The sequence below is a fragment of the Orycteropus afer genome, unplaced genomic scaffold (genome assembly GCF_000298275.1).
Source record: "Orycteropus afer afer isolate SDZICR_OR568_19922 unplaced genomic scaffold, OryAfe1.0 scaffold00014, whole genome shotgun sequence".
In the NCBI taxonomy this organism is placed as follows: domain Eukaryota; kingdom Metazoa; phylum Chordata; class Mammalia; order Tubulidentata; family Orycteropodidae; genus Orycteropus; species Orycteropus afer.
In genome coordinates, this window is record NW_006921601.1 from 21,396,601 (window position 1) to 21,409,217 (window position 12,617).

Consider the following 12,617-nt stretch of genomic DNA (forward strand, 5'->3'; position numbering starts at 1 on the left):
CTTGTGTTTTATTGACTATGCAAAAGCATTTGATTGTGTGGATCATAACAAATTATGGATAACATTGAGAAGAATGGGAATTCCAGAACACTTAATTGTATTCATGAGGAGCCTGTACATAGACCAGGAGGCTGTCATTTGAGCAGAACAAGGGGGCACTGAATGGTTTAGAGTCAAGAAGGGAGTGCATCAGAGTTGTGTTCTTTCATCATACTTATTCAATCTATATGCTGAACAAATAATCAAGAAGCTGGACTACATGAAGAAGAACGTGGCCTCAAGATTGGAGGAAGAATCATTAACAACCTGTGATACGCTGACAACACAAATTTGGTTGCTGAAAGTGAGGATGACTTGAAGCACTTACTGATGAAGAATCACAAATACAGTCTTCAGGATGGATTACATATCAATTTAAAGAAAACAAAAATCCTCACAACTGGACTTAAAAGCAGCATCATGATAAATGGAGAAAAGATTGAAGTTGTCAAACAGTTCACATTGCTTGTTTCTACAGTCGACACCAATGGAAGCATCAGTCTGGACATCAGACAACATATTGCACTGGGGAAATTGGCTACAGAAGACCTCTTTCAAGTGCCAAAGAGCAAAGATGTCTCCATGAGGAGTAGGGTGTGCCTGACACAAGCCATGATATTTTCAATCACCTCAGATGCAGGTGAGAGCTGGACAGTGAATAAGGAAGACTGAAGAAGAATTGATGCTTTTGAGTTGTGGTGCTGGCAAAGAATACTGAAAGTACCATGGACTTGGTGAAAGAACTAACAAATCCATCCCAAAGGAAGTGCCGCCAGAATGCTCCTTGGAAGAGAGAATGGCCAGACTTTGTCTCACCTACTTTGGTCATGTTATCAGAAGGGACCATTCCCTGGAGAAGGATGTCATGCTTGGTAAGGTGGAGGGTCGACAAAAGAGGGGAAGGCCCTCAATGAGATGGATTGATGCAGTGGCTGTGGCTATGGGCTCATGTATAGCAGGGGTCACGGAGCTGCCATGAAACCAGGCAGTGTTTCGTTCTGCTGTGCATAGGGTCACTGTGAGTGGAAGATGACTCAGCGGCATGTAACAACAACAACAACAACAATCATGTTCTGCTAAGGTGAAATGGGTTTGAACCCCTCCCCAAACTGGTGAACCTCTTCTCATGTGTCAGCTCCATTCTTAATAATCCATGCTCTGGAGGGAATATAATATCTAAATGTGGTCTAACCAGGACACCATAGAGCATGGCTATCATATCTCTTATTCTGGACATGAAACTTAATATGCAGCTTAAAATTTCATTAGCCTCTTATTTTGGAAGCCATATCAGACCTCAGGTTTCTCTATTTGTTTCTTTTACTCATTGTGCTGACAGACAGTTTGTATATTTTCTCCTGTAATTTTCTCTCCTCCACTGTAAAAGAATCAGTACTGCTCAAGCTATAGGAAAGGCATCTGTGCTCTATCTTGTCTATTGTTGTTACTCCCCCAAGCTCTGTTCCCATTTCAGAATTACTAATGGTCGGTAATGATTTCCAAGTCAGAACACACACAGCTGGATATTCCAACCCTGGGTTAAATTTTATTTTCTGATACATTACCTGGTTTGAGTTTGAAAATAAGACTAGATGTATTGTGAAGGTGATTCAAGAAAGAGGAATATGGAGTAATGAAGAAGTTCATTGCTTTGACCTAACTGCTATGAAACCACTAGGGTAAAAAAAAAAAAAAAGAAAGAAATTTCCCTTGATCTTTGAAATCACCTTGTTTCAGCTCCTGAGGCTGGTATCATTACTGTTGTTATGCTATTAAAACTTCTGCAGAGCCATTTTTCTTGAGAAGTAGGAAAATTGGGGCTAGGTTGGGATTAGTTTGATTGCTACTGATATAGACATCTTATATTTTCTTACATGCCCAAGTAACCTAAGAACCTCAAATCAAAGAAGAAAGCAGATTGACTAGGCACAACCAGACATTTTTTTTTTTTTAAGCAAAATTGAGTACAATAATAACAGCTTTCAGAAACTGTGAAGATGTCAATGCAAGAAAATTAGTTCTGATGCAAGCTTAGCTGTGGAATTTTATTGAAAAAATTCTCATCCGAGCATGAAGAATTTAAATAATGAATATATAAGGAGAAGCACAGAAATCACAGAGCCATTATTTACAATAAGAAAAAACAAGTACACTCTAATGATTATAGATCTGAGTACAGAATACTTTGCCTATTTTTTGTTTCATTGCCTCTTTGTCATCAGAGGCCTGTCTCATGATTTCAGTAAGTCTCATGGGTGAATGTCTTTGTGTTTGCTCAGCAGAGAACAACAGTTGCAGTATGTAAATAGGGTGCCTCTTCCCTTTGGGTGCCTTGGGATATGTATAATAGATTAAGTTGGCTTTGTGCAGAACAAACAGGTCTGTATTACCAAGAATATGAATAATGTCAGTTTCCATAATTGCTAACATCTGGCTTTCCATAAATCTGTTAAGTTGCATGGAAGCAGAATTAGATTTTTGTGTCATAAGTAAAGCAATTACATGGAACTCTGTAGGCAATGTGGTCCTATATTCATCTGTGAAATCCTTTCATTGTGGAATGGTGAATGCAAATCTTGGTTTTGCACATTGCTTTTATTGCATACACTAGGTATGTATGTCTTCATACGAACATTTCTTAATTTCGTAATTTTAGCAAAGCACTGCCAATGTTTTTGCAACTTTGTAAATGCAAAATGGCCAAATATTTAAAAAGCATATTATGGTTGGATATTAGTTGCCAGTTTAGAAATTATTTTAGAGGAGACCATAAATTAAAGATCTTTTTGTAGACACTGGTGGTAGATTTGTTGAAATTCTATTTTGACACAACTTCTGGAGTGATATGTACAAGGATCTTCCTCTGCCCTTATCTTTAAGTATTTGACATAGAACTGGGGGAAGGAAAAAACACATACATGTACAGTCTTGGCTTCCGGTTTCAGTGTGGTTTGTTACTTTATTGTATTCATTATATTTTGAACCAGAACCAAGGGATTTCCAGATGAAAACTTAAGAATAAAATGTGTTTCTTGAAGGGAAGGGGTGTGATTTTGCCTTGTCCTTATTAAAAACCCCTATGGTAGCATAGTGCCTAAGGCACTTGACTGCTAACCAGGAGGCTGGTGGTTCAAACCCACCAGCCACTCCTCGGAAGGAAGGTTGGGCAATCCTACTTCCGTAGTGATAACTGCCTCAGAAACCCAAGGAGGGGTCGCTAGGAGTCGGGGCCAACTCAATGGCGAACAACAACAACAACAACAACAATTTGGCAAATAGGCTTTTCCATATTATTGTTGTTATTATGTGCCATTGAGTTGGACCCAACTCATAGTGACCTCTCCTTGAGTTTCCAAGGTGGTATTACTATGAAAGTAGATTGCCCAACCTTATGAGTGGTGGCTAGTGGGTTTGAACCACCAGGCTTCTGGTTAGCAGTCAAGTGCCTTAGGCATTACCCTACCAATGATTTTCCTGGATTTAAGTAAGCTCAGTTAAATAAATATATTGGATATCAAAATATACTCTGTTGTCTTGGCATTGAGAAGAGAAAGAAGAATACGATTTAGTACCTGCTGTCAATGAGCTCACCATCTATGTACAGAGATGGACATATTAAACATAAATTTCCTAAGAGATGTGTATAAGGATAGAATTATACATAAGCTACAGAGGAAACAAAACATCAGTAATGACTGCCTCATAGAAGGAGGGATAGTGATGCTTGAGCTTGATTTTGAAGAATGTATTAGAGTACAGATATAGAATTGGTTAATTTATCAATTAATTTCTACCTCACTACTTTCCATATAGACTGAAAAAAAAAAAATCAGAGGTAGGACGAGGGCATTAAGAGCACTAAGAAAAAGCATGTTAAAATCACAGATATAGGAAGCAATATGACCTTTCTGTGGATCTCCCATTGCTTTTGAATGGAAATGGACAGGGTGGAAGATACCAACTAAAGCATTAGATAATGACTTACATCAGTGTCTAGAAACATCTAAGTGTTCTACTATAAGGATTAAAGAATGAGTGAGGGGTTTCAGCTGCACTGAAAGATAGATTTCCCATTGGGCAAGGACTCAAGCCAGAGCTGGACAGCTATGTGTTGAAGATGACTCAAGTTTGAAATGTGTAGTAAGCTGACTGGATTTAAGCTTCCCTTCCATACTTGGCTGTCAATGACAAACAACACAATATATGTGTGTCTTTTATCAGCATCCATGCCATACCCTATTGTAGCTCTGAGCTATTTTCTCAGGTGGGCAAAAATGGTGTTGGTCATTAGAGTGGTGAGGTTTTGATTAGGCATAGTATCTACTAAGAATTATGCCCTTCTCTTTCAACGTGGCTTCAGGATCTAGTGGCAGTCAAATTGGCATATGTGTGCCATAGTTAACTCTATGTTCCTACTCAGTGGCTAATCAACCTACACACCTTTTCTAACAGACCTATATCTCCATGGGGTGTATCCACAATGTTAATAAATATACAAAGTTTATGGTCAAGAATACAAAGTAAAGTATTAAAATGAAATGTGCAGAGACCTAGAGTTAGATAATCAAAAGGGAAGAACACACTCAGCATTTCTCAAGCTGAAAGAACAAAAGAAAAAAGTCAAACTTTGTGTTATAGTATTGAAGAGTTCTATGGACAAAATATTGACCAATGCAAGAAATATCAAAGAAGGTGAAAAAAATAGAGAGATCAGTGTACCGAAATGAATTGGTCAGCATTTAACTCTTTTAAGAGGTAGCATATGATCAAGAACTGGTGCTATAGAAGGAACAAGTCCAAGTTTCACTAAAGAAATTCTTTACCTAGTGCCACTCTGACAGGAATATACCACAAATGGGATGGCTTGAAGAAACAGGAGTTTATTCTCTTACAGTTTGGAGGCTTTAAGTCCAAGTTCAGAATGCCAGGCGCTAGGGGCTGGGTGAAAGCCCCTCAACCTTGTGCTTCAGCTCTGCCTCCTGCTCCCACCCACTGAAGCCTGGAGGCTTGTCTTCACTCAGCTGCTGGCTGCTGAGGTTGACAAGCTCAAGGTTAACAAGTAATAAGGTACAGTCAAGATATTACCAAACCACACAGCAGGCCACTAATTCAAGTCCATTAAAAGTCCCAAAATCAGCAGAACATGGCAGGTTGCTGATCAACAACTCAGCTACATGCAGGGTTCAAGGCTTCCCCTTCTATACAGGAAGTAGACAACATCCTTAAGGCAGCTACTCATCTGCTCACAGATGGTTCCACCATGGAGTTGATTACCAGTCTCATCATGGGGAATACTACATCCAGCTGCCCAGCCACTCAAACAGGCCCAGCCAAGTTGACACCCAAACTTAACTACCACAATAAGGTTCCAGTAATTGACAGAATACCCACTGAAATGGTTCAACAAGTGGATATGATGCTGGAAGTGCTAACTCATTTATGAAAAAAAAAAAAAAATTAGAAGATAGCTGCCTAGCCAACAGACTGGAAGAATTCCACATTTGTGCCCATTACAAAGAAAGGTGATTCAACAAAATGCAGAAATCATTGAACAGTATAATTAATATCACATGCAAGTAAAATTTTGTTGAAAAGAATTCAAAAATGGTTGCAGCAGTTTATTGACAGAGAATTACCAGAAATTCAAGTCAGATTCAACAGAGGACATGGAATGAGGGATATCATTGCTGATGTTAGAAGGATCTTGGCTGAAAACAAAGTATACTAGGAAGATGTTTACCTATGTTTTATTGACTATGCAAAGGCACTTCACTGCATGGATAATAACAAATTATGGGTAACAATGCAAAAAAATGGAAATTCCAGAAGACTTAATTGCTTATAAGGAACCGATACATATTCCAAGAGGCAATTGTTTAAATAGAACAAGGGGATACTGCATGGTTTAAAATCAGAAAAGGTGTGTTTCTTCACCATAGTTATTCAAATGTACGCTAAGCAAATAACCCAAGAAGCTGGACTATGTGAAGAAGAACAGGGAGTCACAATTGGAGGAAAACTCGTTAGCAACCTGTAATATGCAGATGACATGACATTACTAGCTGAAAGTGAAGCAGAATTGAAGCACTTACTGATGAAGATCAAAGAGTACAGCCTTCATTATGGATCACATCTCAACATAAAGAAAACAAAAATCCTCATCCCTGGACCAGTAAGCAACAATATTATAAGCTGAGAAAAGACTGAAGTTGTTAGGGATTTGATTTTACTCTTATCCAAAACACCCATGGAAGCAGCAGTCAATAAATCAAAGGATGTATTGCTTTGGGCAAATCTGCTGCAAAAGACCTCTTTAAAGTGTTAAAGTGCAAAGATGTCACTTTGAAGACTAAGGTGCACCTGACTCCAGCCATTGTCTTTCCAATAATTTCATACTCATACAAGAGCTTGACAATGAATAAGGAAGACTGAAGAAGAACTGAAGCTTTTGAATTATGGTATTGGTGAAGGATATTGAATCTAATACGGGCTGCCAGAAGAATGAAAAAATTTTTCTTGGAAGAAGTCCAGCTAGAATGCTCCTTATAAGTGAGCTTAGCCAGACTTCGTCTCTCATACTTTGGTCATCTTATAAGGAAGGATCAGTCCCTGGAGATGGATATCATGCTTGATGTAGAAGCTCAGCAAAAAAGGGGAAGCCCTTCAGTGATTTGGATTGACACACTGGCTGCAAGCAAGCATTTGGTCTCTGAATGGAGTTGTTCGGAGAATATCCTAAAACCAGTGCATGGCTGCTACTGGCTATTTCTGTAGTTGGTGTTAGGCAGCTTTGGGTTTGAGTATTGGACCTGCTGTTTAGTAGCTATATAACATAAGTATGTTATTTATTTATTTGATCCTCAGCCCAATTATTTGCAAATAATGATCAGAGGCTCCCACATAGAGCCACCTTGAAGAGTAAATGAAATAATGCATGAGGATAGCTTAGCACAGTATCTGGCATGAGATAAATATTAAATAATGTCAGCTATTGCTATTGCAAATGATTATTATTTTCTGAGCCCCCTTGGATAAATTCTAAAGCTCTGTGAATTCTTTCTTTATTGTAGACATTGATGAATGTGCCTTAAGAACTCACACTTGTTGGAATGATTCTGCCTGCATCAATCTGGCAGGGGGCTTTGACTGCCTCTGTCCCTCTGGGCCCTCCTGCTCTGGCGACTGTCCTCATGAAGGAGGACTGAAGCGCAATGGACAGGTGTGGATGCTGAAAGAAGACAGGTGTTCTGTCTGTTCCTGCAAGGTGAGACTAAAGTGGTGCAGCGGAAATGGTAACTGTTCCTTCTCTCCTTTCCTGTCCTTCCTCCACCTGTCTCTCCAGGCTGTTGACTCTTGGGTCTCCTGTAGTTCTTGCAAAGCCTTCTCCCATTCTGATGCTCACTAGAGCTAAAGATAAAGCTGAGTGACAGGCAAACCTGCTTTGAATTGATTTTGTTCTTAGTAAGATGCAGGAATGAGATTGCAGAGCACACAGGAAGCAGAGCAGAGAAGCCAGTGTTACTCCTATTACTGAAAGCCTTCCTGTACCTTAAGGGTTGGTTGGGTGAGAGCTTTAATGAGCTCTCATGTACTTACACACTTGCACAAACTCACTAATGAAAACTACTTTTTACCTGAAATGATCACCTGCATGAGCTTTCTCCCTTCTATAGTCACATCATCCTGAAAAGTAAGGCTCACACACTTGCTTCCACAGTCAGACAGGTGGACTTCCATTCAGAACAAATGATAATGATAGTGTGAGGCCTCCTGGTAACTGATATCTTTGTTTGTCTCAGTGGTTGGCTATTTCTTACATTAAATTGTTTAGAAATGAGTTTAATGTTTATGAAAATGGAATTCTCTCATATTCTGGCTTTGCTTTATACTTTGCAAAATGGACCTATTAAAGTGTTTGATTTCCTTGTGCTTTATTTGTTATTCTGTTGGTCCTCCCAATTTATTTCCCATTGCTGTTGGTTTACTGCAGTTCTTCTACTGTATTTCTATGCCTGTTAATCTTAGACTTTATGGGCATGCGAACCCAGAGAAATCACTTGGTTAGGAACTGCTTAGAGAGCTAGGCCTCCTGATGAATTCCCAGAGTGCTCCCTTGGAGCAGAGTTGAAATGAGTCTTGAGAAGTCATCTAACCCATCAACCTGTCTTCAAATCTGCCTCTCTTCAACAGACTTTGTGTACCTATTTAGCAGAATGACTCATAGTGCCTTTCTCTCCATATATACATATATTCCCAAACACCCAAACTTAGGTCCATTGCTCCCATTTATTGAGCACCTCGTATGTTTAAAAATAAATAAATAACCAAAAGCTATTGAGCCATTTCTAATTTATGGTGACTTCATGGATGTCAGAGTAGAATTGTATTCCATAAGGTTTTGAATGGCTGATGTTTCAAAGTAGATCCTCAGGGCTTTCTTCTGAGGCTTCTCTGGGTTGACTTGAAGCTCCAACCTCTCTGTTATCTGTCAAATGAGTTAACTGTTTATATTACTAGTGGACTTTCCTATGTTCCAAGCACCCTGTTATTTACAAATCGCATCATAATTAATCCTTATAGCCCAGCCCTGAAAGATGAGGAAACAAGTTCTAAGTGGTTGGGTAACTTACCCTATTACAAGGCATAAATTGCTAAGCTGTAACTTAAATTCCAGTTGCTTGGCCCAAAGTTCATACTTTTCCCATCTTGCCACACTCTACATATGATAGAACTAATATATTTAAGGAATAAATCAATATTCAAGTCATCATTCAATCCAACTTGACTGAGCTTGAACTCTCAACTCAAGTACTATGTTAAACACCATGTGGGAATGACCTCAACAAGCTTTTAAGTTGTTAAGTACAATATTTAACCACGGGTCCCTCACTCAGAGGACAGATATTTTTATGAGAAGGAAAAACCCAGAATAGGTTAGAATAGTTGAATTGAGATGGTCCTCTAGGGAAAGGTTAACAATTAGGACTCCAGCCACCAAAAGAAGGATAAATTCCTTTGCTACTTCTTCTAGAAAATAGAAAATATTGTTTTCCAGATTTTTTAGGATGACCATAACCTGACCACAGAGTCTTTCTGGGGTTTCTAGAATCCCTAGTTCCTGGGATAGGCAGAGAGCTTTAGTTGAATCTTGACTAGTATGAGAACAAAATTTCTTTTTCAGCTTTTAGATTTTTTTTTCAATTTAAGCTTATGATAAAGCAGGAAATTTAGCAATAATTAAATTTTCCCAGAGCTTCATTAATTATGTTAATAATCCAGGAGGCTAAATTGATTTATTCTGCTTAGACTCCTAAGTACCTCCAAAGTCTTATGAGAATAAGGCTCAGATTGCCATAGGAGAGAAGCAATTCTTATAATCTTATTTTCTTGATATGTTCTTGCACCTTCACACTCCTTCCTCCTTTATGAATAAAGTGCCAGGAAGCATTTCTTTGTATACATCTTTTCTTTTCTGGTTGTGTTTATTACCCAGTTTATTACAGAATTTCCAAAGGTTGTGGATGGAGAAGAGAGCCTGGTTTAGGAATTGAAGCAAGAACCCTACGTAAAAATGTCTTCGTCATCGTCGTAATATAAAATGTGCTTATCTGTGACATTCCTTGTTTGTTTCTATTATTTGTGGGTGGAAGTATTCCATTCTGATTTTGATAAGAAATGCTGCCAGTACTTAAGGATCCAACCCATAAATATAATGTCATAATATTGGAAGCTGCAAAATGAAATTATAGTTGTGGTATAAGATTCCAGTTTTCTAATCCTATCATTGATATTTTGATTTGGAAAGTAAAACAAAACTACACTCTAGCAGAAACACACAAGCTAGCAAAAGGTAAAGGTGAACTGGTAAAAAAAGGTAGAGTTGAAGTTCTTTTAAACAGTATCTATTTGTTAGAGAGTCAGTGACACCAGGTGAGCTACTGGTGTTTCATGATGATTATAAAAGAGGCCTTGAAACATGCTCAGAGATAAATGGAGTTCTGTGATAAAGTTAAGCCAGCACAAATTGATTGAAGTTTTTGTTTAGATGCCATTTGGTTCCTAGTGACAACGCTTTTGTGGATATTTCAACCACTTAGTTTATTAGGCACAAAAAGATTGTTGAGATGCTTGAAATCTATGTTCCCCAAGCATTATCCAAACCACAGAAACTTCAGGAGAAAAATGGTTACATCTCTGTGTTTGATCCCTAAATCTTAGATACAGCTCAACTTCCTCAAGTGGCTCTCTCATTCATAAATTTGTCTGAAACCTTAGGAAGACATCTTTATTTTAGAACTATGTTAAATGGAAAAGTAGGGAGTCCGTAAGTTTATTAGTATCTTGGAAGTGTAGCATTTTAGTACCTATCATTGTGTTTATGGCAGAGATTATGGGATAAATAGGGACATGGATACACAGACAATTAACTACTTGCCATGACTTAGAAGACACATGAACAATTTGTTGTATTCTGGCAGAATGAAAAGGCAATGAGGAAAGACTTTATGAAGGAGGTATCCTTTGAATGAAGCCATAAAGGGTGAATAAATTTAGCCAAGTAGAAATATGGGGAGAGTGCATCCCACACAGAAGGAAGGGCAGAAGCAAAAGAATATATGTTGTATTAAGGAAAATAGAAAATGAATGAGGAGATCAGAGTATTGAAAACAAGAAGAATATGGGAAGATCATAGCTGGTGATGAGCCTGGAGGTAAAAACTGGGGTCAGAGCCATGGCATGAAATTTAGACTTCATCCTTCAGGCAGCAGAGGATGATAAAAGATGCTAAGTTTGGGGTTGGCATGGTTCAATGAAGATAGTATTGACAGAATGATGGATGACCTGCAAAGATCAATGCTAAATAAAATGAAGCCTCTCAGTCTTAGGCAAAGATTTAGGAGAGTAAAGATGAGCACTTGAATAAGGGATATAGAAGGAAGACCCCATGGGAGACACCTCAAAAGTTATGGATCCTGATAACTGATGTTGCATGGCACTGATTCTGAGCTTTGGTGGGCAGTGTCTGCCCTGATTCTATGCACAAAAAGAAAGAAATCAGTTAAAGCTCCAGAGTGGCTTGATAGTATGAAAGCAGCCATAGGCAATATGTAATTGAACAAAGGAGACTGTAAAATGTTCTTTATAAAAATAGATAACAGGTCAAATTTGGAACGTGGGCCACAGTTTACCAATTGTTAGTTCAATTTATATAAATAATCATATATAAGTCTACCTCCTTGATTTAAAGTTTCTGAACTCTGAGGCAGATATGTGATACTATGCAATCTGGAATATATATATCAGTATATCAACATGCGAGCTGGATGCCATGGAAGGTGGGTGTTTGGAGCACCTAGGGTCAGGCTGGGTAAGTGAGCCAGGCACCGCAGAAAGCAGGTGTTTTAGAGCATCTGGGGGTGGGCTGGGTGGCAAGCCAGTGTTGGAGTAGTTGGGGGAGACCAGGAAGTGAGTGGAGTCATTTGGAACAACTAAGGGAGACAAACCTGTCTGTCAGTTTGTCATACTGTAGTGGCTTGAGTGTTGCTGAGGCTGGAGGCTATGACACCAGTGTTTTAAATGCCAGCAGGGTTACCCATGGTAGAAAGTTTAAGTGGAGCTTCCAGACTAAGAAAAACTCAGAAGAAGGAAGAGGCCATCCACTTCTCAAAGAATTGGCCAGTGAAAACATTATGAATAGCGGTGAAACACTGTCTGATTTATTACTGGAAAACTTGATTAATAGCCCTGAAACAGTGTCCAGTATAGTGCCAGAAGGCAAGCCCCACAGGTTAGAAGGCATTCAAAATACAACTGGGGAAAAGCTACCTCCTCAGAGTAGAGGTGACCTTATTGATGTGGATGGACTAAAGCTTTAGGGACTTCCATCTTCTGATGTGGCACAACTCAAAATGAGAAGAAACAGCTGTAAACACCCATTAATAATTAGAACATGGAATGTACAAAGTATGAATCTAGGAAAATTGGAAGTTGTCAAAAATGAAACGGAATGCATAAAGATCAATAACCTAGGCATTAGTGAGCTGAAATGGACTGGTTTTGGCCATTTTGAATCAGATGATCATATGATGTACTGTCTCATAAATGACAAATTGAAGAGGAATGGTGTGGCATTTATTGTCACAAAGAATGTTTCAAGATCTATCATTAAGTACAATGCTGTCAATGATAGAATAATATCCATACAAGAAAGACCAGTTAAAACTACTGTTATTCAAATATATGCACCAAGCACCAAAGCCACAGATGAAGACATTGGAGATTTTTACCAACTTCTACAGACCAAAGATGCAATCAAGATGTGTTAATTATCACTAATGATTGGAATACAAAAGTTGGAAAGAAAGAAGAATCACTGGTAGTTGGAAAATATGGCCTAGATGATAGAAATAAACCTGAAGATTGCATGATAGAACTTTGCAAGACCAAGAGCTAAACAATACAATCCACCAACTTGGCCTTTTAGACATCTACAGAGCACTTCACCCAACAGCAGCACAATATACATTCTTCTCCAGTGCACATGGAACATTTTCCATGATAGACCATATGTTAGGCCA

At 38.6% G+C, this 12,617-nt stretch overlaps 1 protein-coding gene across 1 annotated transcript in view; it reads left to right on the forward strand.

Annotated features, from left to right (window-relative positions):
* NELL1 (neural EGFL like 1) overlaps positions 1–12,617 on the forward strand; it is a 1,238,690-nt gene that overhangs the window by 1,209,809 nt on the left and 16,264 nt on the right. Inside the window, exon 17 of the mRNA XM_007955935.2 lies at positions 7,110–7,303. Within this exon, the coding sequence (XP_007954126.1) occupies positions 7,110–7,303 (194 nt within the window). The remainder of the gene's footprint in view (positions 1–7,109; positions 7,304–12,617) is intronic.